The sequence below is a fragment of the Daucus carota genome, chromosome 2 (genome assembly GCF_001625215.2).
Source record: "Daucus carota subsp. sativus chromosome 2, DH1 v3.0, whole genome shotgun sequence".
NCBI classification, from domain to species: domain Eukaryota; kingdom Viridiplantae; phylum Streptophyta; class Magnoliopsida; order Apiales; family Apiaceae; genus Daucus; species Daucus carota.
The window spans coordinates 27,994,299-28,019,792 of NC_030382.2; the positions used below are offsets into that span (position 1 = coordinate 27,994,299).

At 41.6% G+C, this 25,494-nt stretch overlaps 3 protein-coding genes across 3 annotated transcripts; 2 read left to right on the plus strand and 1 right to left on the minus strand.

Moving 5' to 3' along the window:
* Positions 1 to 2,772: 2,772 nt before the first annotated feature.
* LOC108205620 (expansin-A4) lies at positions 2,773 to 4,453 on the minus strand. Its single transcript, XM_017375599.2, has 3 exons — positions 4,231 to 4,453; positions 3,649 to 3,967; positions 2,773 to 3,422 (listed from the first exon to the last, which is right to left on the minus strand). Exons 1-3 carry the CDS (start codon positions 4,382 to 4,384, stop codon positions 3,113 to 3,115), a joined length of 783 nt encoding a protein of 260 aa, XP_017231088.1. The 5' UTR covers positions 4,385 to 4,453; the 3' UTR covers positions 2,773 to 3,112.
* A 14,217-nt stretch (positions 4,454 to 18,670) lies between these two features.
* On the plus strand, positions 18,671 to 19,990 carry LOC108207283 (uncharacterized). The gene has a single exon (XM_017377741.2). The coding sequence runs from the start codon at positions 18,671 to 18,673 to the stop codon at positions 19,988 to 19,990; it is 1,320 nt and encodes a 439-aa protein (XP_017233230.1).
* Positions 19,991 to 20,597: 607 nt separating this feature from the next.
* On the plus strand, positions 20,598 to 25,166 carry LOC108207284 (uncharacterized). The gene has a single exon (XM_064086809.1). The coding sequence runs from the start codon at positions 20,598 to 20,600 to the stop codon at positions 25,164 to 25,166; it is 4,569 nt and encodes a 1,522-aa protein (XP_063942879.1).
* The last annotated feature ends 328 nt before the right edge of the window (positions 25,167 to 25,494 follow it).

Sequence of the window (25,494 nt, forward strand, 5' to 3'; positions counted from 1 at the left end):
TAGGGCCTTTAGCACGTGACTTGCGCATGCTTGTTATCTGGACTTGTTCCTCCTTGGGCCGCTCTTATACTTCTGGGCCAACAAGAATCACTGTATCAGTTGAGTTGTTCGTACTTTTTCTTTTTTGTGGTAAGAAATATTAAATGCTCACGGTGACACATGCTTTTACGGAGGCTAAAACCCTCAGCCTCCTGTTAATTGTGACATTACCAGTCTTGCTTAATTGCTAGATCAGCATACTAGACTGCGAAATGTGAACTGAAATTTACTTTTGTCATGTTTTTAGGAAGTGAGAAAGATCCGAATAACATGTGATGAGAGTTCTTCATATCTTTAAATGTATATATGATTTTTGTTCAAACTATCTACTGAAGGAGAGGACAAGAGGCAGTTATCTATGTTATGGAAATGTATATTGATAGTGGTGCTGAATGGTGTGCATGTGTGTCATTGAATTCATTCGAAAGGTCTGTTTCTATGTAAGTCTTGTACACTTACAAAATTTGTGATAATCAGCAGTTTATAAGATCTATCTAAAACAAATGGTTCCTCTCATTTAGCTTTGCATTGAGATCTTAACTCCTGATTTTGGTTTTGGTTGCAACAAGTTGTGCTCATGTATTTCTGAATCTCTGGTTATGATCATTTGGCATCATAGAAGCCTGACACAATTCGATATTTATTGATGATGATGTCGTTTGCTTCATCTCGGACCAGGGCACACTGCTGGAGTTGCAACCCTGTCTCCAAACATGATCCTGCTTCTTCCTTTCACTTTTTGACATTTTGTATCCCTCCTCTTTCTGTATAGTGTATAAATGTGTGTGTATACAATATACTTAACTTGCTGATTGCATATGTATTAATTTTACAGAATCTTCATGAGTGAGAAAATTACCCATTCGACACTGCTCTTTTTTCTTGGTAGTCATATCTCATCTAAGATTATTGTCGAGCATTAGTGAATTATACCTGCCCATGGCCGGACAAAACTTACGTTTAGAATCCGAGGCTCCGGAGTTTCAGAATATTTATATATAAATTTGAATGACACGGGACATGTGTAGCATTAAGATCTTCATACATTGATTTTGACTGAGATCCGTGTGAGAGCATGTTGGTAATTTGGTTTCCTTCTCGTGGAGGGGCCAACAAATGTCTAATTTGGTTACATACATGTGATGAGCAGAAATGAAGCCATTATTATATTTCCAACCCTTGTAAATCAATATCAACTAATGTGAAAACTGCTATGAAATTCTCGGAAGAAATTCATGGTCTCGATGAAGAAAACAAGTAAAGGTAAAGAATGGGAAGGGTATCCAAAGCTTTAGCTTTTGCTTTGCCCTTTTTTTCCTTCCAAACAAAGAAATGGGATCCAAAGTGTGTAGCTTCTAGATTGGTCATTGAAAGGGAAACAAGTTGTTAGTACTTAGTAGTTACTAACCACCACTCCATCATGTGAAACAAGTTTCAGTTTTCCCTCACATCGCCCCCCGCCCCACCCCTACCCCCCAAGCCCCACCCTGTAAGAATGCCAATGCTCTGCTTCGTCTTCATTATCAATCCAAATTATGTCATCACATGGAGGTTGATAAACAGAAATTTTACTTGATCCGAAGAAAAAAATATATTATTTAGTTTGTCGAAAATTGTTAGCAGCTGGATTTAACTTCATCTAAACGAACGTAACAAATATGTACTCAAAAATATGAAAAAAAAAAAAAAAATTTGAACTGAGCTCAGTAAAATACTCGCAAACAAAAATGTAACGAAAACAAAAACAAAATGTACGCATGATGGCTCTTTTTTACTTTGTTGTGGTAGGGAGTAGGCATGTCCAATTCCCTCTTAAACTGTTGGAGGCCAGCATGCGTAATTTAAGCATAGTTGAATGAATTCCTGCCGAAAGAGTAATCATTTTGTTTATTAATCTTTCGGTTCATTACTATAATTCCATCTCCAACTCCAATCGGGTTAATTATCAAGTTGGTCACTAAAGTGGGCTTAATGTATCAAGTTGGTCACTGAACTCAAAACGGTATCAAGACGGTCACTGAAGTGGCCATAAATTTCAAATAAGTACCTTAAAATATAAGTTCAAGCACTAAAAATATTATTTATAAAGTTTTACACATTATTTTTAAATGTTACCACAACCAATTAAAAGGTTATGACTTCTAGTATTTAAAATAATATATTTATATTTTATCAAGTTTATTTATTATTTATATTTTATTATATAGTTATTTCTTTGTTTTAATTAAAAATAAATAATAAATAAACTTGATAAAATCTAAATTTTTTATCATAAATATTAGAAGTCATAATCTTTTACTTGGTTTTGGTAACATTCAAAAATAATGTGTAAAACTTTATAAATAATATTTTTACTACTTGAACTCATATTTCAAGGTACTTGTTTGATATTTATGGCCACTTCAGTGACCATCTTGATACCGTTTTGAGTTCAGTGACCAACTTGATACATTAAGCTTACTTCAGTGACCAACTTGATAATTAACCCAACTCCAATCTGTTGACCACCAGGTTCTACAATTCCTGAGTATCTGTTCTAAGATATTCTCGAGGTGAGTCAGAGTCAAACTCAGATGCTGGGCCAAGGATAAACTGGTCTATCTCTCCGGTTTTTAAGAAGCTTATTAACACAAAACTTTTCTAGTCACAAGATACCAATGAATTTAAGACCAGAAGCTAAGAAGCCTAAGACGATGATCTGCAAACTACAAAACACAGCTTAAACTACATGAGTGAAAACAAAACGTATATTATATTCATTCATATATTACATTACTACAGTGGCCACCACCAAGTACTGGTGATAATTCATTAGCTAGCTGCGGCCTGCGGGCTGCATGTTTTTGCGACCTCCTCAGTCCATCTCTCCCAGTCTCGCTCACAACAAAAGTTGCAAAACAAAAACAAAATTACAAAACCTTACACCACCTAAACTTACAATCCCCAACAAACATACTAAACACATGCACTAGCCGTAATTTAAGGCCCAAAAGTAAAGCAAATGGCGCCAAGGGGTAAAATCGGAGTAAAATTCAAATTTCCAAAACTTTAGCTTTTTGTCGAATTTTTTAAATTAGACTCTGAAGTTTTTTCCGGAAAATGTTTGTCCGAATTGCCAGTGAGCCGGAACAATGTTCCATGAGGTGGAAGTTCGACGATCACTCCCGGTGACTCTAAATGAGAGTGACTGTCCCACCAGGACAGAATTTGATTGCCAGTTCTGTCCCCAGTTGCGGCTCATGCTCATCCATCCACTTCTTGAACCTTTGACGCTTACTCTAACAATGTCTCCTGCACCGGCTACATTGCTGATTAGAACTAGGTTGAAGTAACGGAATCCGTTGATTGTGAATCTAATTCCTCCTCTCTTTCGGCACGGTACTCTGCATATTATATTCAACAACAATTCAATTAAAATTACAAGTATATGATACTATAATTTATCCACATTTCCGAACAATTATATTCTTGCCTTCACTCCTAATGTTATTGTATGTGCCCTTGACCAATAAATATAAAAATATTTGTGCTCGTTTAAAAAAATTTGGTTTGAGAAAAAAATGTTCCCTAAAAGATAGAAGAAAAACAGAGGAGGGGAGATAATGTTACCGGCGGTAAGATACGGGGACAATTCCAGCACGGTACTCGGCAATCTTGAGAAACATGGGCATGGCGAGATCGAAATGGGTTCGGGGAGGGTTGCACCAGCCACCATTGTCACTGGGCTGGGCAAAATTAGGGGGGCAGAAATTGGTAGCGGTTATAAAAATAGAGGGACTGCCAGGGTGGCACCATTGTGGATCGCTGGCGCATTTGATCTCGTAACAAGACCCGCAGCTCTGCCCATTGTTGAATAACGCCGTGCTCAGCGCCGCTGTGTTAACTCCGTACCCTTGGCTGTACAAGTTTCCATAACCACAAGCTCCACCTATATTCACAAACAGAGCACTTGTTAATTTTTGTTACATTTGTTTCATACATGAAAATTGCAGCACTGACAAAACGTAACGCTGTGGTATAAGATATTATTATAAATTTATAGATCATGCTAGTAGTACTCAGGGCCGGCCCTTGAAATTTGGATATCCTAGACGAATTTTAAAAATGGTGCCCTTGTTGGTACGACTAGTACTAGTAAAATGTGGATGTTACGTTTTATTAGTGCCAAAAATAAGATGCGTATTTTAGTACCCATGGTGCCAGAGGCGTCACTGCCGCCGTAGAAGGTGGCATGAGCACCTTGCCACGAGCCACCTGAGTACACTCCGGGAATTCTTGCTTCAGCTAACGAAATGAGTAGTGGGAGCATGATTGAGGCAATGCAGGAGATCTTGATAACACCCATCTTTGTATTTTTGCCTAACAATGTTAACAGAAACAAAGGCAGAGTGGAGTAGGGTGTGGGAAAAAGAATGTAGGATTGTGGACTACTTATGGAGGTGTGCGAGTTGAGGGTATAGCGTGTAATTTCACACCCCCACTAGCCACTACTATCCTCCTCTAATCCTGTTTAAGATTTGCATAATAAAGTCTTGTGCAGTCTTCGAGCCTTGTTGCGGTGCGTTTGCCATTCCCACTTTTTTACTACTCTTGCTGCATATTAAAAGCAAAAGTCGGGTTTTGTGTAACCGAACCGAATTCCTTTACGAGTAATATTAAGTATCTCAAATTTCATATTAATTTTTTTCCGAATGATGTGACAGACACATGAATGATTTATGTGTATGGGACGATCTCATTATTATTAGTGTAAAATGTAATCAGTCAACTATAATTTACGAAAAAGAATCTGGAATAAATTTTGGAGTACGTAATTTTTTTTATATTTGTATATTTATGGTACGACATGATCTTAAATATGTTGCGATGAGCTTAGTAAGTCATTTTGATCATAAAACTCGAATTGATTCGTGAAATTTATATTATACATATATTTCAAACCTGATTAAGGAGTCTGACTATTTTCTCTACTGGAGTCTGCGTACATACTGGATAATGCAACAACAGGGAACTAGGCAGTCAGAAAAACATGTATTCACTGCATTCAGACATGATTCTCTTTGTTCAAATGTGAAGAGAGAAGCGGGTACAGATTAAGTACATGGGGACAACATAAAGTCTATAAAGACAGCAATAAAGAAAAACAAACAGGATAAAGGGATATGCAACAATTGTTTGACAACACTCACAAGAATAATTAAAGTCTCTGTATAAGTCGCAGGTTTAGGCGCAAGCAGCGGCCGTAACTGGGAAGATTTCATGACACCAGCGCTATTAACCAAATCCCACTAGGCACTTGGGGTACGCAGTATTATATAAGTTTCTTTAACTTAAATTATACTTAAAAAAAATGTAAGTCTTTTGTGTAACCGTTGATGATACAAAATGTTCTTATATCGCGCGAAGGTGTTGGAGCAATACATTGATAACACATGTGAACACTTCATGAGTGTTTTGCTATATAAAACTCTTCTTTGCAATATCAATATGTGACTTCTGATACATTCAGAAGTTGTGCACACACAACAATCGTTACCAAATGTATGACTCAAAATCGACATTGCAATATGGGGGTGAAAACCCCACATTTTTTCCAACAGAAGTATATACTGGCTACCGTGTCTGCTTGATGCAGCTATGAGCTATTTAACGGTATTTATATGGAATTTGGTTTATATTTATCGAATGTTTTTCTTCGGTATCATATTTAAAGTACATAAAGTTCCCGTACTTATCTGTATATCTTCAAGGAGGAGTGTGCTTTGCATTAGATTGCTGGTCCCTTTGAATACTGAATAATGCATTTATTTCCTATACTAATTTATGGTTTCAAATAAATTATTCCTTTAATATGACAGGTTAGTGAAAGTCCCTTCACTTTCAAGAGGTCTCTCTCAGATATTTCAAATTTTAGATGGGTTGGTTAGAGCAAGCCCAACAATGCTTATAGATATAATAAAAAATAGTGTCCTAATAATTTAGGACATCATTTTAATATATCAACTTCAACAACAAGTGTTATTATTGAGCCTTATTATTAAAATAGTACTCCCTCCGTCCCACTTTAATTAACACTTATTCTTTTTTGGGACGTCCCAAAAAGGATGAACCTATTAAACTTACTATTTTTGAACACTACTTTTCACTATTTCTTCCACTATCTCTATTTTATAATAATATAAACACTATTACCCTCACTACTTTCCTCCACTATCTCAAATCTATTATTAAAATTTTGATGGGTCCCACCACTTTACCAACTTTTCAACCTTTTTACTACCTTTTTCTTAATCTCCGTGAAAATCAAAGCAGTTCAATCTTTTCGGGACGGAGGGAGTAATATATTTAAATTATTGTCGGAGGGAAATGAAAAGGCGAGAGGAGAGAGATGTAAAGATGTGTTGAAATAAGAGAAAACTAATTTTTTATTGATAGAAATAGTTTAGGACATGCATAGTTGTGCCTCAAAAATAAAGTGTCACATGTCTTGGTGTTTGAAGGCACCACTAGGATATTGTTGGAGTACTCATTTGCTTTAAATGACTTAAATTTTAATTTCGAACACTAATTTAAGGCACACTTGGACTTGCTCTTGCATGTCAAAAACGAACTTGAAGAGCAACACAACTAGGCTATGGAACTTAAATCTACTCTTCCGCCATCCCATATTCTTTAAGTTACTTTTTGTCACGCATTTTGAAACTTTTAATTAAAAAATATAGTTTCATAATATTCTTTAAAAAATTCTCTCAAAAGTTTGACGTTTTAATTTTATTAAAACAAATAATTTTGAAAAACGTTATAAAACTATACTTTATAAGAGACTCAGATGCGCGCAAATAGGAAACGTAAAGAACCTATCGGAACAGACGGAGTAATCAGTTATACTTAGGGCCATTGGTTCCAAAGCAGAACATATGTACAAAAAAATGTAGGATTATTTTCCTTTACTATATTCATGAAGAAGAAGACAACGCGCTCTTGATGAAGAAAGCAAAGGTCGCATTCTTAAAGAACAAGCAGCTCGCATGCATAGTAGCACAAAATGTTACACTGCTTATGATACTAATTGTAATTGGCACCAAAAGTTAGAGTAGGACCAAATTATACGGACATAACGAATTCCCCATCATTTGTTTCAACTTCACGCAATTCCATTTTTTAAGGTAGCACTTTACCATTAGAACAAGTTAGCATCAATAATGGAGGAGAATGAGCTAGATATTTATTTAAAAAACGAAAATCTCAACATTGATTCAAAGTTGAGTGCAAAAAGAAGAAACAAAGAAGGCTTGGGCTCACTGGTCATGAATGTTTCCCCACACTTGTTGCGTAAGGGAAGGAACATAATGAGTCTAAAGAGATGATTTTGGGTTAGATTCGGGGACCAACTACCCCAACAACCAGATTAACTAACCCCCATATAGACATCACTACATTACGCACAAAATCAAGTCTAGTGCTAGTGGGAAATATGCGTGATGATAGTGATATAGTGAAACCTAATAATCGAAGCTCATGTCAACCATGGCACATGCTTGCCATTAGAAGCACACCTAACAGTTTTGGCCCCTCTGTAGATTATCATTTCAATTGTCTCCCCGCTCAGTGCACTCACCGCAGATGCTTCAATAATGATACTGATAAAGCCATATTTGCAGCTCCTGTATCTCCGGCGTCAGTCTGCGGTAAGTCCGATGAGGTGATGGAAGCTGATGGTGGGTAACCTGCAAAACAATGCAAAAGGGTGGTGTTGGCCGATTTGCACCTCCGGCGTGACAATCAGTCGGGAGTATTTTGAGAGATAAATGTTATTGGTATTTTGAGCGTACCTGGTTCCTTCTTGAGTACTCCTATTTATATCTTTACAAGTGACCCCGTCTCGAGCTCTGTCTCTTTGGGATAAGCACGTGCCCCCCGGCGAGGTGACGACTCCGGGCTTTTGTTCAAGCCTTCCCGCTATCAGGTGATCATTTATAGGACGGGAGCTGTTGCCAGTATGCTTTCCCGCAGTCAACCAAGTCAGTCTTCTATTATTTAAGGAGGCCCTTATCATTGCCCCCCTGCTTCTTTGCATTGGTCGTCTGGGCGATGCGGGGAAGCAAATGGTGAGTGGGTTGCTTTGGCCATTCCGCAGTTGGTTTCTTGCTCTCTCTTGAGGTGGGTCCTACCGCCTTTGTCGGTCTATTTAAAGGAAGTAGCTTTCGAGGTTTCATGTGCTCTCCCTTCTCGACACACCAGCTTCTTTCTGTTCGTCTTGAGAGTGATCATGAGTCGTTCCTTGGATGAGTGCGATGCTATTTTGGCTGATATGTGCGATTGTTATCGCATGAGCGTTGAAAGAACCCGCTGGTATGGGGATAACATTGGATGTCACTTCAGAGAGTGTGCCGAGGATGTCGTGGTCGTGAGGCCCTTAGGGAGCTCCAACGCCGTCATGAGCTCGAGCATGAAGATGATTGTCGTTGTAGGGGTGCTTTAATTTCCTAGTACGAGAGGCGTTGGGAGGAGGAGAAGAAGAATTTTAAGGAGACTCTTGCTGGGCTGTCCATCCCCTGTGACGTGGTTAAGAATTTGGTTCTTGAAGCTACTGACCCGGTTGAGCCCGTGGAGCCCGCTCCTGCTCGTCACCCCCCTATGGAAGAGTGGGAGTGATCGTCTCCGTTTGTGACTCCTGTACTTTGTTCTGCTTGTCTTTTTCTTTCCTAATGTGCCCTGCGCGGCCTTTTATGTTTCCCTGTAATCTTCGTTTCCGTTATCATGTTGTTTTGCCGATGTTCCCCTTTTGTAAGGCCGGGTTATCCTGTAATGTATTGGGTTTCGTTGCCTCTTTTTGTTCATCTTTCGAGTTTTTTATGTTATTGTTCTTTATGTGCCGTCATTGCCCCCCAGAAGTGGGGAGGGGAAGTATGTAACTTTTGAGTTATGTAATGTTCTCCTGTCCACTTCTTGAGCGTTGAGCTTTTTTGCGTGATATCTGTTTATGGGTTGAGTGAGGGATCTCTTCTTTTTTGCGTACGCTGCTGTCTGATATAAATTGTATTCGGTGATGACGGGGTATTACATTGCCCCCCATTTTGACTTGAGACAAATGATGGTGCGCATCGAGGTGTATTTTTAATTTTATTGCGGTATGTTTCTTTGTCGTACGATATGTTTCTTGGGATGACCCGGTCGAATTTCCCTTTATGTAATTTTGCATGGATGGCGGGTGTAAGTGCCGTCATGTCGTAGACGGGTACTGGGTCCTCATGCTTCGTTACGCTTTAATTGAACTGAAGGGGTGAGTATAATTATTTGTTTGTCTGCGAGTAGTCAGGCGTCGGCCCATTTCTGTGATGAAATTACAACTTGTTGTCTGCGGGTAGTCAGCCCGTTTTCTGGTGAAATACAACTTGTTGTCTGCGGGTAGTCAGTCCGTTTCTGTGATGAGATTACAACTTGTTGTCTGCGGGTAGTCAGCCCGTTTTGTGGAAAAATACAACTTATTGTCTGCGGGTAGTCAGCCCGTTTTTTGTGTGGTAGAATACAACTTGTTGTCTGCGGGTAGTCAGCCCGTTTTTTGTGATAGAATTGTGGCATTTTCACAGTTTTGGAGGATCTGCATGTACTACAACGTCTTTGATTCCATTTTGATAGAGTTAATGATTTATGGATGGCATTGATCTGCTTTGTTGTCCATCTGGTGAAGAATTATAGCTAGTCTTTCATCAAAGTAATGACCTGCACTTGTAAGCATGCCACTAAAGTAGTAATCAGGTTATAGCTAGCTCAAATGCATGTAGGAATTGAGGCGGAAATTCTCTTTGCAAAACTTGTTCTTCTAGTCCTTTGCATTATTGAAAATATATCATCATAGAGGTATAATGTATGTCGCAGAATTATTCCGCATGTTATTTGTAGGATAATATAATATCAAGCTCTGTCAGGGAAGTAAAAATAATCCATCTCAAATATCTTTCAAATTTATGATGAGGTAATCATAGTGAACGAGTTGATGTTCTAAGCATTAACACAAACAAAATATGCATAGATGGTTGCGATAAGTATGTGCATCACAATTAAATATGTTCACGAAAAACAGATATAAGTTTATAGAAGAGTAGACTGCTGCATAGTTTGCACTATAGTCTACATGGGATATTGAAGCCTATTTGTTACATGATGCAGGAGAAAATAATAGTTGTACAATTGACAAGTAACTAAAAATTGCAAGTTAGAATGAAAACATGCGCTAGCATCTGGGTTGCACTTAACTCTTTTTCTTTTTTCTTTTCTTTTTTTTTTAAAATCTTTTTTTTTTTTAAGCTCCAGAGATTATGAATTTTCAATGTGTCATAAGGACTCTTCCAATCATATATAACCAAGGATGAGGCAAAGACTGGCGCAATACTCAAGTTAATGCAAGGCTAAATTTGAGCAACTATGTATAAAGGATTATGATATGTTCTCATTTGCTAGAAAAAGAGTGATCTGACCTGATACATTTTTATTGAGAGCTTAGCCCTCTGATTTGCACGATATTGTCTTCAGACTTGAGTTTGAATGGGGATACAAATTACCGAATAGGCAATAGAGAAGTGCAAGAGCCATGTCTTTCGAGATCAAGAGGTTCTTCTTTTTTATTGTTTGACTTTCACTACTCACAGAATATTCTGAATCTTTGAGAAATCAATAACCCAAACACTGTGAACTGCGAAGTGGTAATCTGGCCAGGGTTGACCCAAATGCCTCACAAGACTGAATTAAGTACTCTGGGGCTCTTGGGAGTTGGGGCCCGGAGGCTAAGGCTCGATAGATTTTTCTTTATTTTTCTCTTTCGCTAAGAGCTGAAATTGAACTTTCGGTTACTTCTTCTTTTTGCCTTTGACAATATGTTTCTGCAGCCACTTCAAACACTTGAAATAAAGCAGAACATAGGCAAAATAGATGCCATACAATTAGTAGGAATTTAGCTAGACTTGGAAAAGTAGTTGAAAACATTTAAATGCATCGAAGATGGTGCTCGCAAGAGTACATAATATTGTTATTGTGATAAAAGGTTGGATCCAGGAAGCTTGTGACTCCACGACAGAGCTTCTGATAGTATCATGTCATTATATTATATCCCTCGCAAAAAAGAAATAGATAAGTCCGCAAGACTCAGTACCGAACTAAGTATATGTCAGCTAACATGAAAGCCTCTGGAACCCAGTTGAGTGGTGGACTGCCAATAATATTAAGAATTGTAGAGACTAGCTCCCAATATTTCTGTCTAGAGTGCAACAAATATGAATCATTAAAATGAGCTCTAGAAAATATATGTTTGTCCTGTCATTATAGCCAACAACATACAGAGAAATTATGTATTTTTGCACGAGCATTCCAATACTATTTGCAATGTAAGAAATAAATTAGAAGGAAATATGTGGCATATGATAGTCACATACCGAAGGGACCAACTTATAGACATGCATGATTATAGAATTTATCTCGAATTTATTGTAAGAGCATATATTGGACAAATACTACTTCAAGTGTAATGTGCATAATTAGCAGTAGGAGTATTCACAAAAAGATATACAGTCTGGAACATTAATTTAGCGAGAGCAAGTATAGCACGCAAGTGGGATACTCTAGCGGACTACAGTATATCTTAGTTGTTTGCAGAAGATAAAGTGACCTGGTGCTCTAACTGATCACTGAATGTTGCCTGGATGTTTAAACTAGATCTTGTAGATGTTACAAGTCCCTCGGAGGCTCAACGAGTTGCCAGAAAATGAGAATAGCTCTGCTTTAGAAATTGAGCTGGCAAAGTTTTTACAAAACCTGTTCTCCTAGTCGCTTACATTAAATGAAACATAGTATTAAAGAAATATGATGTATGGCAGAATTATCCGCCCATATATTGTATGATAATAAGATACTGTGGTTGTGCCCAGGGATCAAGGAATCCACCTTCGCTAGTCATTTAATGGTAAATTAATTTCTTTCAGGTCTATGACGAGGCAGTAAAAGTGAACTAGTTAGTGTTTTAAGCATTAAAACGAACAAGATACGCATAGTTGGTTGGGATGAATATATTCAACGAAAATAGAAATGTCTGTATGAACATAAGTTTGCCCACATTTTCTACAAGAAAATGTGTGTTGCGCGCGCCTGCTCCTGGTAATTGTAATTTAGATCCCATTTGAACATAAGTATGCCCACAAGCACTCATCTCAAAAAGTTGCAGGACTTGCCAACAATATTTCTGGCCAAATGCAGCATATATATATTGATAAAACAAGTTTAGAATCAGCTAATCCGGATGTATTAGTATGCACAGGGTGCCAAAGGATGAGTACTAGCAACAAAATATTGATAGAGCTGGCTAGTAATTTTAATATCGGCTGTTTCAACATCATATATATACCTGAGATGTGGTCCTTATACCCACATTCCTTACCATGGAGTATTTAGAACATTCGGAATAAGCCCAATGTAGGCATTGACTAGTTGACTCAGTTGATGACTCAACCGAGTTGAGTTCGACATGTTACCGAGTTCACCGAGTCGGGTTGAAGCTCAATTTGTGCAAGCTTACTCCATGGATCTGGAGCGAAATGACTTCTGTTGCAGTTAGCTATAGGTGAGTTGACTTTTACTAGATCCAAAACTTTGAGATCTTGCAAATTTTATTTTTTTGCTATCATCAAAACAGATCGATCCCTTCCCTTCCCTTGGGTGCTCCTTGGACAGATCTTTCCCTTTCTGGTGTCCATAGAACAGACTTAGATTCTGGGGTCGCCGCTCAGCATTCTTCCAGGAGAAGGGTCGGTCTCGAGAGGTAAGGGAGAGAAATATCTGCAACCACGCCCTTCCTGGCGCGCCAAATGATAAAGCCATATTTGCAGCTCCTGTATCTCCGGCGTCAGTCTGCGGTAAGTCCGATGAGGTGATGGAAGCTGATGGTGGGTAACCTGCAAAACAATGCAAAAGGGTGGTGTTGGCCGATTTGCACCTCCGGCGTGACAATCAGTCGGGAGTATTTTGAGAGATAAATGTTATTGGTATTTTGAGCGTACCTGGTTCCTTCTTGAGTACTCCTATTTATATCTTTACAAGTGACCCCGTCTCGAGCTCTGTCTCTTTGGGATAAGCACGTGCCCCCCGGTGAGGTGACGACTCCGGGCTTTTGTTCAAGCCTTCCCGCTATCAGGTGATCATTTATAGGACGGGAGCTGTTGCCAGTATGCTTTCCCGCAGTCAACCAAGTCAGTCTTCTATTATTTAAGGAGGCCCTTATCAGATACTTATATAGTTATATTTGTGAGTTTTACTTGTTTATATATTTATTTTTTTTATCAAAAACGTACCTGCATTACTCGTAAAGCTTCGGAAGAAATTACATGATGAATATATTCAGAGGCATTTAACTGCCATTCCCTAGACTCTGACATAAAATACGCCACCCTTGCAAGAGCATGGGCCGCACCACTCGTAGATCTACGTGTAAAACACCCACCACTTCATCAAAGTGGTGAAACAAATCAATACAATCCCTAACAATAGTTGCAAAATATGATCTTCCATTGATACCTTTGCATGCTCTCCCCAGAACTTGAGAATCGGTTTCAAATACACATCTTCGAAAATTCATGTTCTTAATCCAAGACAATGCTTCTATCAGACATAATGCTTCAGCCTCCCTCGGAGGTACTAAGCCCTGTAGATTTCAATGGCCGTAAATGATTCAATATGCACACTGCTGGTATACTAGTCTACAGACTAAAGAATAAACACCGGAACAGAACATCCATTTGTAATTATATGCTTAAGAGATAAACTGAATGTTCATTGCTACTGCTGTTATTTGGTACTGCAAAGTCAATATATAATGATTTGCCAAAACATAAGATGACTACAAATAAACTAACTGATAAATGACTAAACTCCTAGACTCCTGGACAAACTCTAATGCTCTATTGCTTATTCAAACAGCTCCTAAAAACACTCTGCTAAGATCACGACTAAACCTCCAAACCAGCTAACAAATAAAAACATAACCAACTAAACTAGTTTAAGACTAATATCCAACAATCACCCCCTTAATCTTAAACTTGCCATCAACCCATTTGGCTTTGAACTTAGCCCGTATGGCTATCAACTGAGCCCGTATGGCCTTTTAAATCGAGCCCGTATGGCTATTCTTCACAAGCCCGTATGGCTTTTAAACCGAGCCCGTATGGCTATCCTTCTGAGCCCACATGGCTATTACTTCTGAGCCCGTATGGCTATTCTTCTTTGCCCATCTGGCACTTCTAATTTGCCCATATGGCACGCCCATCTGACACTTAGACTAAAGAAAGAACTCATGCATCCCATACTGCACATGATGATCTCTCCTGCATTTCATGAAACAGTTGGCACACTCTATCAAAACCAACCTTCTGTCCCCATAATTACTCTTTTCAGCCCGTATGGCCCGTCTGGTTGTCCCGTCTGGCCTTTTGTTTTTGCCCATCTGGCATGTCTTATTTCTCCTCTGTGCACCGTAGTAATAACCTTGATTCCCATAGGCAACAACTCCACTAGCAGATTGACCCTTAGGCACTGAAACAGGTTCCCCATAAGTGTAATCCTACAACCATCTGTTTTTACCGATCACAGCTTTACAAATCCTAACAGCCCTGCTGCAATATCATCCCTTCTGTTACCAGAAGAGCCTGCCATGTGAGGCCAAGTTCACCAGGACAGCAGCACTCTTGCAATCGCTGGAACACGGCCTCACCTGAAGCTAGAATAACCTCGCTCTGATACCAAGTGTAGATTTCAATGGCCGTAAATGATTCAATATGCACACTGCTGGTATACTAGTCTACAGACTAAAGAATAAACACCGGAACAGAACATCCATTTGTAATTATATGCTTAAGAGATAAACTGAATGTTCATTGCTACTGTTGTTATTTGGTACTGCAAAGTCAATATATAATGATTTGCCAAAACATAAGATGACTACAAATAAACTAACTGATAAATGACTAAACTCCTAGACTCCTGGACAAACTCTAATGCTCTATTGCTTATTCAAACAGCTCCTAAAAACACTCTGCTAAGATCACGATTAAACCTCCAAACCAGCTAACAAATAAAAACATAACCAACTAAACTAGTTTAAGATTAATATCCAACAAGCCCTCTCTTCGATCTCATACTTCGAGCTACCAGGAATTGGCCTCTGCTCCTCGCACTACACTTCCCATCCCTATGCATCCGATATCTTCAAACAGTACTGCAGCATCGATATTAGTTTTCACCCAATGTTGCTGAGGTTTTACCCATTTACAAATTGTCACAGGAGCTCTCACATGACTAGACTCGGACATCTTCTCAGCTTTGAGCCTTTCTCCATTCAACTAGCAAATTCGCTGCAGCTGCCTTAACAGCACAACTTAACATACTAGGCCAAATAAACTATTTTCAATTCTCCTCTCCAAACTTGAATAAGTGAGAAATTTTGATTTAAAGTTGGACCTGCACAATATAATATAAGATTATAATTTTGTTATTTAATTTGACCATATCCACATTTGGATAGGGTGGTATATTTAAGTAATAATTTTATTTTGATTAATACAAAATTAATTTTGTACTTGATTATAAGTTTCCATAGATTCTTCCCAATCTTCTACCGTATTCACTCAAATGATGTTCCAAATTTGCATAAATAAACAATTTTTTAATCTTAAACTCGCACTATTCACTGACTCAAATTTGAATTAGTAATATGATATTAAATAAAATGTTTTTTATTTTATTTTTTAATTATTAGATGTAAAATTTATCTGCGGTTTTTTAATTATTTCATTAATATTAGTATGTAACTAATTGTTCATAAATTTAATTTAGAGTAACATTTATAATAATGAGGAGCATAAATAATAAATATCGTTTACTTGACAAATTATTAATGTTTCCCTTACATTAATCAAAATATTGTCTGTAACAAATATTATTGGGAGATCTTGCTATCATCAATTCTTACGTACCTTCATCTTGGTTTCCTATGTTTTAAGGTATATATATACTTTTATATAATTCTTTCGTTAATTAAGTATTAAATTTTAATATTATTCATGTGAAATTATAAAAGTGCTATTTTTTTTAACAGAAAAACCAGACTAGCATTCTTAAAAGATTCATACATAATTGTCTCCGGCAAAGTGGAGCAGCTATAACTTTTGAGCGAATAAGGAATTCGAGCCATTAAGTGCGCTACCTTGTTTGCCAACACAGAATTAAAGTGGAGGAGCCTCTAAAATATTATAGCCATGGAGCGAACAAGGAACTCGAATCATTAAGTGCATGCGCTGCCTTATTTGCTAACTTTCTAACGTAAGATACTCTAATATTACTTCTAGCCGAAAGAATGTCCTAGCAAGCTTCCAGAATTGAGCCAACCTCAAGTTAATATCTTCCCCTTAATTATCTGCGGAGCGTGTACCATCAAAAGAGAATCTGTCTCTAAGGTAAGAGGGTGTGAAATAGTCGACACCACCTCAAGCAATGCTTCATAAAACCCACTGCTTTAGCTTCAAACACTTGTACCTTCCCAAGAGATCTCATCGTTTTACCCTTCAAAATAATCCGTTATGATTACGTAATATTATTCCAATAGTGAAAGAATCAGAACCTGCATATATCGAAACATCCACATTGAGCTTCAAATGCCCTATATCTGGAGGTTGCCACTTGATTTCACCTTGAGGGACTTCTTGATTTTGTACATTAGTAGCAACCTTCATTCCGTGAACCAACGACGACACAACCTGCTTCTAATCATTTATTTGTTTCAAACTCCATTCAACGGCCATAGCACGAGACACCCATTTCCCTTCCCATAATCTTTTATTCCTAACCATCCAGATACCCCAGAGCAGAGTTGCAATATTAATCAGATGATCAAAAGTTTCTATATCGAGGTTTCTCAATAGCCAGTTTGGAGCATGCTCAACCTCTGTCATGTCGAAATATAATCCCACATGTTGCCAGCAATTAGAAGCAAAGATGCAGTCAAGAAAAACATGTAATTTTATAGATTTTTAATGACTCTTGTTTACTTCTTAAGATTTCAAAAAAATTTCATGACTCTTAAGACAATGACTTTTAAAAACTTTAACAGACTTTTTGTTATAAATTTATGACTTTCAAATACTTTAATAGATTATTATTAAAATCATAAATAGCCTCCTTCAAATACTTTAATAAAACTACTTCTCCTATATTTTTATAGTTGTTAGGAGGTTTATAGTGTGATAGGTTATGTGGCAGGATATACTACAAACTATTTTGAGTTACTATATTTTAGCACTGAACTTCTGCAATTTATAGCCAAAAACAAAAACTACTTCACCTAATTTGTGGGATATGTAACGCTAGTTATGCTGTATCAACGTGCCTGTTAAAATATATACAATTATTTGTATGCTTGTATTTGTTGTTTGCAACATAAGTTTAGCAGCTGTTTGCAACATAAAATAAACACTGTTTACTTTTACTACCCAGTACCTACTGTATCGACAGTTCTGCTTTATCGAGTTGAATGGAACTGAAATCATGCCCTGTGTTGTGGCCGTTTTTATACTATGTGAAGGAGAGGGCGCGTCCTCCTTGGACATGGTCCGGGAGGAGCGGTCTCTTGTCCAGTAAGAAGAATACGAAGGCAAGGAAGGGGAAGGACGCGTCCTCCCGTGAAGGGCGCGCCCTTTGACTTAAAGAATGACATAATTATGAAATAAGTATGAGAAAGGGAGGATGAGTGAGTCTCCGTGACGACCCTTCCGAGGGATATGAAGACCAGTTACCAAGCTCATTTGGTAGTTATCAGGCTCATCTGATAGTTCCCGGGCTCATCCGGGCATGATCTACAATCCTCAATCCTGCTATCTGCCGAGTTAACCCTCGTGTGGGGGCTTGAGGTGATCATGGTTCTTGAAGACCCTCCGGGGTAATGTGAAGGCCGATCGTATGTCTGAATCCTGTATTCTGGTGAGTTAGCCCTCATTGGGGGATTGAGACGATCGTGTAAGTTGGCTCCTTGTCTACCTTGTTTGAAGATGAAGACCTCACCGGGAGGTGAGGACATGTCCCTGCACCTCGAGGGGTTGGTCGTGGCTTGCCCAGATAACTTCTCCATAAGAGTCGTGGTAGATGCTATCTCTCGTAGTGGAGATATCGTTGAATCCGTGATCCAGTTGGATTAGGAGTCTGAGGTGGTCATACTCAAGACTAATTCTAACAGGAGTAGGACTCTCCAGGATGGGCCTTCGGCCTATCTCCGACCTTATCGCCAAGAGGCCTAGTCCTGATCAAACTAGGACTCCTGGTTCCATAGAACTACGTATGGCTTGATCCCCTATATAAAGGGGTACGTAGGCACATCAGGGGATATATCGAGAGTTGTGAGAACGAGAGCAGAAATATATTCCCTTGATCTCAGCCACCCTCAAACACTCCAAACCACCGCCCACGGCGGATTTCCGTCATATAATCACCGTGAGACACCTTATTCCGGCAACGAACCTCACGTTTGTTGATTCACCAAATTCCTCTATCAACAAATTGGCGCTAGAAGGAGGGGACTAGGTGAAATCTCGAAGAGGAAGAGATGGCCAATCACGATGATGACCCGTATGAAGGAGATTATTATGTTGAAGATGAACCAGTAGAACCATACTCACCAGTGCACATTCAGGACCCCCGCACTTTGCCGAACAACCCACCCCCGGTTGTAGTCAGTAACACGGAGCTCCTTAGTGCCCTCCACCGGATGGAACAAAGTCAAGCAAGGTACGATGCAAGGTTGGATACCATGGAGTCCGTACTCGAAGAACTCGTCCCCAGACACTCGCGTCATTCCAAAAGCCATGGTAGGAGAGGACGTAGACGTTTCAGACGTCCAACCCCCCGAATGTTGGAATACGGAGATGCGCCTCCCAACGCTAACCTCCCACCAGGAGCCATAATAAGCCAGGGAGTCTATGACGTAAACGGCGCGCCCCTGGACGTGACCACACCTCCCGCACAAACAGGAGGGACGGGACAAGAGACGGTCAACCAAAACGCAGACACCCGACCCCTGGCTGAAAGATTAGGTATCACCCCGGACAGCCTGGCTATGATTGTGCGAATGGCAGAGCAGGAGCAGGGGAGGCCCCCCCAGGAAAACGGCGCGCCCCTACGTCCTCAAGGGAACGACGCGCCTCCAGAGGCAAGACGAGAAACAGGAACGGGCAGAACATACCGAGGAGTACGAGGAAGGGGAGGAGGCCTCATACCAAACTCAAGGGGAAGGCGTCGAGGGGGACCCTTGATAGAATACCTCCCTTCGCAAAGTGACTCGAGCCAACACACTCCGCACCCAAGAACCACGGGAAGGACGCGTCCCCTTGGCAATCAAGGAGACGCGCCTCCCCAAGGACCGCCTACTGCAAATCAACAGACCACGTCACCTCCAATCATAACTACTGTCAATCAGCAGACCACGTCACCCCCAATCATGACTACTGCTAATCAACAAGCCACGTCGACTCCGCCCATTCCTACTCTGCAGGCTGCAGCAAACCATTCCTGTGTCCACCACTTCCCCGACGCAAACGCTCACCCAAATCGTCCAACCAACCGCTACCCAAACTCTAGCCAACAACGTGCTTCAGACCACGGTGGCCAACACAAACCTAGCAACTGCTACCCCTCCGGTAAACACCCAGACCATCCCAGGAGTCGGAACAATCAACCCCGAAGACCTGAAGAAGTTACTAGCCCTTCTGCAAGCCAGCGCTGCCACGACGGCGCCACAGATCTCGTCACCATTTACCGCAGCAGTCCGCGAAGCCCAACTACCAACCGGTTTCAGAAACCTGAATGCAGATCTCCGCTATCACGGGAATGCCGACCCCCGCGAATTCCTGATCAGATTCAACATTGAAATGGACTTATATCAGATCCCCGACCTGGTCAGGTGCAGATTCCTAGCAGCGACCCTGAGGGACAGCGCTCAACAATGGTTTCAAAAGTTGGGAGGAGGAGTCATCTCCTCTTGGGAAGGTATGCAGCAGATGTTCATGACGCAATTCCAAGCCGCAACCAAATACGCTCCACCCGTCACTACACTCGCCAATGTCAAGCAGCGTGACAACGAAACCCTGACCGCATATTTCAAGCGGTTCAATCAGGAATCCATGGGAGTGAAAGGGGCCTCGGACGAAACCCTGAAGAACTTCCTTATCGCCGGACTCAAGGTTGGTACCGACTTCTGGAAGCATCTCCAAGGGAAGGACCCGGCCTCTCTGTCCGAACTCTATTCCGCAGCTGAATCCTTCAAAAAAGTAGAGCAGTCGTTGGCCGAGAATCAAAAGGAGATCGCCAAATCTAAATATAAAAGAAAAGATCGCACCCCCAGTCCAGAACCAAGAGGACGCGCCCGCTCTCCGGGTAGGGTAAATATGACTTAAAGCAAAAGGACTTGGAGTCCTCCTCCGAGACAGTCAGGAGCGTATACCCCGCTAACAGCCTCAGCTGAACATGTCTATGCGATGACCAAGGATAAGGTGCCGTTCCAGAAACTTCAACCTATTCCCCAACATATAGCCAGAGACAAAAAGAAGTATTGTGACTTCCACGAATCAGCAGGACATAGCACCTCCGAGTGTCGACATCTGAAAGAGGAAATCGAATATTTACTCAAAGAAGGATACCTAACGGAATGGGTAAAAAAGTACAGGACAGACCATCCTCCGGAAAGACGCGGCCTCGGTGCTTCACAGAATGACAGAGCTGATGAAAAGCAGAGCGATACTCAGTTTGTAAGGGAAGGCAGCATCAGGAGCATATTTGGGGGACCTTACATAGGGGGAGGCAGTCGAAAGGCAATGGAGAAATATGCTAAGGAAGCGAAGGACTACCCTCTTACCAACGTGAACCATCTGTCGGCCAGAGCCCCACGAGTATTTAAGGGAGAAACCATGGACATCACCTTTACAGAGGACGATGCGAGGTGGGTACACCATCCCCATAATGATGCTTTGGTGGTCGCCATCCGCATCGCCACCTTAAACGTTCATCGAGTATTTGTTGACAATGGTAGTTCGGTCAACATTCTCTACTATGACACCTACAAGAAGATGGGATTACCAGACAAAGACATGACCGTAGAGAATCTCTACATATACGGCTTCGGAGGAGAGGCCATCAAAGCTAAAGGAACCATACGCTTGCCAGTCACTTTAGGAGAGGCTCCGCGAGCGGCCACTCAAATTTCCGAATTTGTGGTCATCGACCATCCCTCGGCGCATAATGCACTTATGGGACGCCCCCTCTTGAAGGACATGAGGATAATCACCTCCATTTACCATCTTACTTTGAAGTTCCCCACCCCTGGAGGAGTTGGTTGTGTGAAGGGATCTCAATATGAGTCTCGTGATTGCTACGGCCGGTCACTCAAGAATTTTCGAGACAGAAGGGGCGTGCCGCCCCACGAAGAACTTCACTCGGTCCATACTCTCTACCTCGTTCAGTATCCGGAAAGCGACAGCGAAGACGCGCCCAGCCCCCCACTACTCAGGGGACGCGTCCCTCAAAAGGGCGAGCCCTCTCTTGTCGATGAATCAACGTCCGAAGAATGTGAAGAGTTGGTTATCGAAGTGGAAGAGGCGCCTCCGAGGAAAGTCAGAAAGATGGATCAAGAGGAGATCGTCATGGAATTGGAGGAGCCCTTTCCTCCCAAAAAAGCTTCTGATAATACGTCTTCAGAACCAAAGGAAACCCCGCACCAGTTCGACTTCGACTTAGACCCGAGATTACCCATGCAAGTGCAGAACACAGGGCCAGCTGAGGATACGATCGATGTGCAAATTACACCGGGGAGTGATGGCAAGATCCTGAAGATAGGATCCAAACTAGGTCCAGAGATAAGGGGCAAGCTGATAGAATTCCTTACAAATAGCCTTGACGTATTTGCTTGGAGCCACGAAGATATGGTGGGGATAGACCCGGCAGTTATGTGCCATCACCTGAATGTCGACCCCTCTAAAAAAGGTGCTAGACAAAAGAGAAGACCCATCAGCGGAGAAAGAGCCGAGGCCCTGCAGGAGGAAGTCGATCGCCTCTTGAAAGCAGGATTGGTAAAGGAATCGTTCTACCCGAAATGGCTAGCAAACCCCGTACTTGTTAAGAAACCCAACGGGAAGTGGCGCACGTGCATAGATTTCACAGATCTCAACAAGGCGTGTCCTAAAGACAGTTTCCCGCTCCCTCGCATTGACCAACTAGTAGATTCAACGGCAGGACACTCCCTCCTCAGCTTTATGGATGCCTACTCAGGATACAACCAGATTCCCATGTATGAGCCCGACCAGGAGCACACCTCCTTCATCACGGACAGGGGTCTATATTGCTACATTGGTATGCCATTTGGGCTTATTAACGCAGGAGCAACTTATCAGCGATTGGTGAACATGATGTTTAAGGATCAGATTGGGAAGACAATGGAAGTATACGTGGACGACATGCTGGTTAAATCCAAAAAGGATACTGACCATGTTGCCCACTTGTCAGAAATGTTCGAGATCTTGAGGAAATACAGGATGAAGCTCAACCCGCAGAAATGTGTGTTTGGGGTGGAGTCAGGGAAATTCCTTGGTTTTATGGTTAACCACCGAGGCATAGAGGCCAACCCAGCAAAGATCAAGGCATTACTAGACATGAAGTCTCCAGCCAACGTTAAGCAAGTGCAAAGTCTGACAGGAAGGATAGCCGCCTTGAACAGGTTCGTATCAAAGTCGTCGGAAAAGTGCAAGGAATTTTTTAAGGCCATAAAGGGCGCGTCTAAAGATTTCGAGTGGACAGAGGAATGTGAGGATGCCTTCGTAAAAATCAAGAAGCACTTGGGCGAACCACCCCTCTTGGCCAAACCTCAGGAAGGAGAGACGCTTGTCCTCTACTTAGCCGTTTCAGACTACTCCATAAGTGCTGTATTGGTGAAGGAAGATGAGGAGGGGCAGTCCCCAATCTACTACGTAAGCAAGAGGTTGCTAGATGCCGAGACTCGCTACACAAGTATGGAAAAGCTAGTATATGCCTTGGTACATGCAACTAGGAAACTACGACCATACTTCCAGGCTCATAAGGTGGAAGTTAGGACGGCGTACCCCCTCCGACAAATCATGCATAAACCAGAAGTAACCGGTAGGATGATGAAGTGGGCAGTCGAGTTGGGGCAGTTTGACATAGATTACAAACCGAGAACCGCCATCAAGGGACAGGCCCTAGCAGATTTCATATTGGAATTCCCTGAAGATGGAGAGGAGTCTGGTCTCCTGATCAAATATGATCCCGACCTACCACCGCAGCAGACATGCCCCAAGGAAAGCATACCCGAACTCTGGTGGATATTGCATACAGATGGAGCAGTAAATAATGAGGGAGCGGGAGCTGGGATAGTGCTCGTAAGTCCGGAAGGACATAGACTCTTGAACGCAACTCACTTTACCTTCCGGCTCTCGAACAATGATGCAGAGTATGAGGCCCTGATCGGAGGGCTCAGGCTTGCCCTTGAAATGGAGGTGAGAAAGCTTGTTATAAAGGTCGACTCCATGCTGGTGGTCGAGCACATCAAAGGAGGATACCAAGCAAAGGGACCTAAGACGGCGATATATCTTAGGTGTGCTCAGGGATTACTGGATCAGTTCGAAGAAGTGCAAGTAAACAGGGTGCCCAGAGAATTCAACGGGGATGCCGACGCTCTCGCAAAGTTAGCATCTCAGAAAGATCCGGCCCTATTGGGAGTTATCCGCCTAGAGATACAGGAGGTACCTAGCATCCCCGAACTTGAGGTAACAGAAATACAAGACAAAGGTGGAAAGTTAACGTGGATGACCCCAATCTGGAAATACATCAAGGAGGGTACGCTGCCCGAAGATAAAGCTGAAGCCCGAAAGTTAAAATACAAGGCTGCCAGATATGTGGAATATGATGGGAAGTTGTACAAAAGAGGCTTCAATCAGCCCCTTCTCAAATGCATAGATGGGGAGGAATGCGCTTACGTGATGAGGGAGGTCCACGAAGGCATATGTGGGAATCATTCGGGAGGTAACTCCCTAGCCATGAAAATCTTGAGACAAGGGTATTACTGGCCAACTTTGAGGAGCGATGCTTTTAACTTCGCCAGAGCATGTGATAAATGCCAGCGATTCGCCAATTTCACCAACAGCCCGGCCACGTCTCTCACCAGCATGACTAGTCCTTGGCCCTTCGCTATGTGGGGGATAGATTTGATCGGAGAACTCCCCAAAGCCAAGGGAGGAGTGAAATATGCAGTAGTGGCCGTAGACTACTTCACCAAATGGGCAGAGGCCGCACCCTTAGCCACCATCACAGCCAAGAAAATAACGGATTTTGTTTTTAACTCTATTGTTTGCAGGTTCGGAGTCCCTTACAAGCTAATCTCGGATAACGGAAAGCAGTTCGATAGCAAGGAACTAAGAGGCCTATGTGAAAATCTTGGAATCAAGAAGGATTTCGCAGCAGTGTACCATCCCCAGAGCAACGGGCAGACAGAGGCGGTCAACAAGATCATCAAGCACACTCTGAAGGCAAAGTTGGAAGATAGCAAAGGGAATTGGCCAGAAGAACTCCCCATGGTCCTATGGTCCTACAATACAACTCCCAGGACAACGACTGGGGAGTCGCCCTTCGTCCTATCTTATGGGTGTGAGGCCATGGTCCCAATAGAGATTGGAGCAGGATCGCTCAGGAGAGACTACTTCGACCAAATTGACAATGATGTGAGTCAAAGACTATACTTAGACATGATTGAGGAAATCCGAGCTACATCACAGCTACGCTTAGCCGCTTACCAACGTAGGACGGCTAGATATTATAACAGCAAAGTGAAGGCTCACCCCTTCCAAGTTGGAGACCTCGTCCTCAGGAAGGTTGTACTCAACAACAAAAATCCCCAACATGGAGTCTTTGGAGCCAACTGGGAAGGCCCTTACAGAGTCAAGGTCATATTATGGAAGGGCACTTACAGATTAGAAGACCTAGATGGAAAGCCCGTTCCAAGACCTTGGAACGCGGAGCATCTAAAGAAATATTATCAGTAGCCAAAGGCTACGTAGACTAGCAATGACTAAAACATCATCCCTAGTCTAGGGGAGTGGTATACATACGCCCCTCTTTAGGCTAAGGCCCTTGCTAGTCCTTTCATGTCCCCTTGGAGTTAACAGCTCCTTGGGACGGGTGCGGTTTCGTACTCGAGCGCATTAGTTATCAGATTTACTATGGGCCAAAGGCCATATTATGATTCAGTTATCCTTAATAAAAGGCCCAGAGCCACTCTTTTCTCCATGCAAAAGACTGTGTGATGTATTTTAATTTCGGGCGCGCCCACCAGATTCTGTGGAAGACGCGCCCCCCATTCACTTGATAGGG

Bases quoted from the DNA above. Each gene is read 5' to 3' on its own strand.
- LOC108207284 (XM_064086809.1), top strand. From the start codon at position 20,598: ATGACCAAGGATAAGGTGCCGTTCCAGAAACTTCAACCTATTCCCCAA.
- LOC108207283 (XM_017377741.2), top strand. From the start codon at position 18,671: ATGGCCAATCACGATGATGACCCGTATGAAGGAGATTATTATGTTGAA.
- LOC108205620 (XM_017375599.2), bottom strand. From the start codon at position 4,384: ATGGGTGTTATCAAGATCTCCTGCATTGCCTCAATCATGCTCCCACTA. The intron at 3,968-4,230 runs GTACTAAAATAC...TTGTGAATATAG, and splicing joins TGACGCCTCTGGCACCATGG to GTGGAGCTTGTGGTTATGGA. The intron at 3,423-3,648 runs GTAACATTATCT...TATAATATGCAG, and splicing joins GTCCCCGTATCTTACCGCCG to AGTACCGTGCCGAAAGAGAG.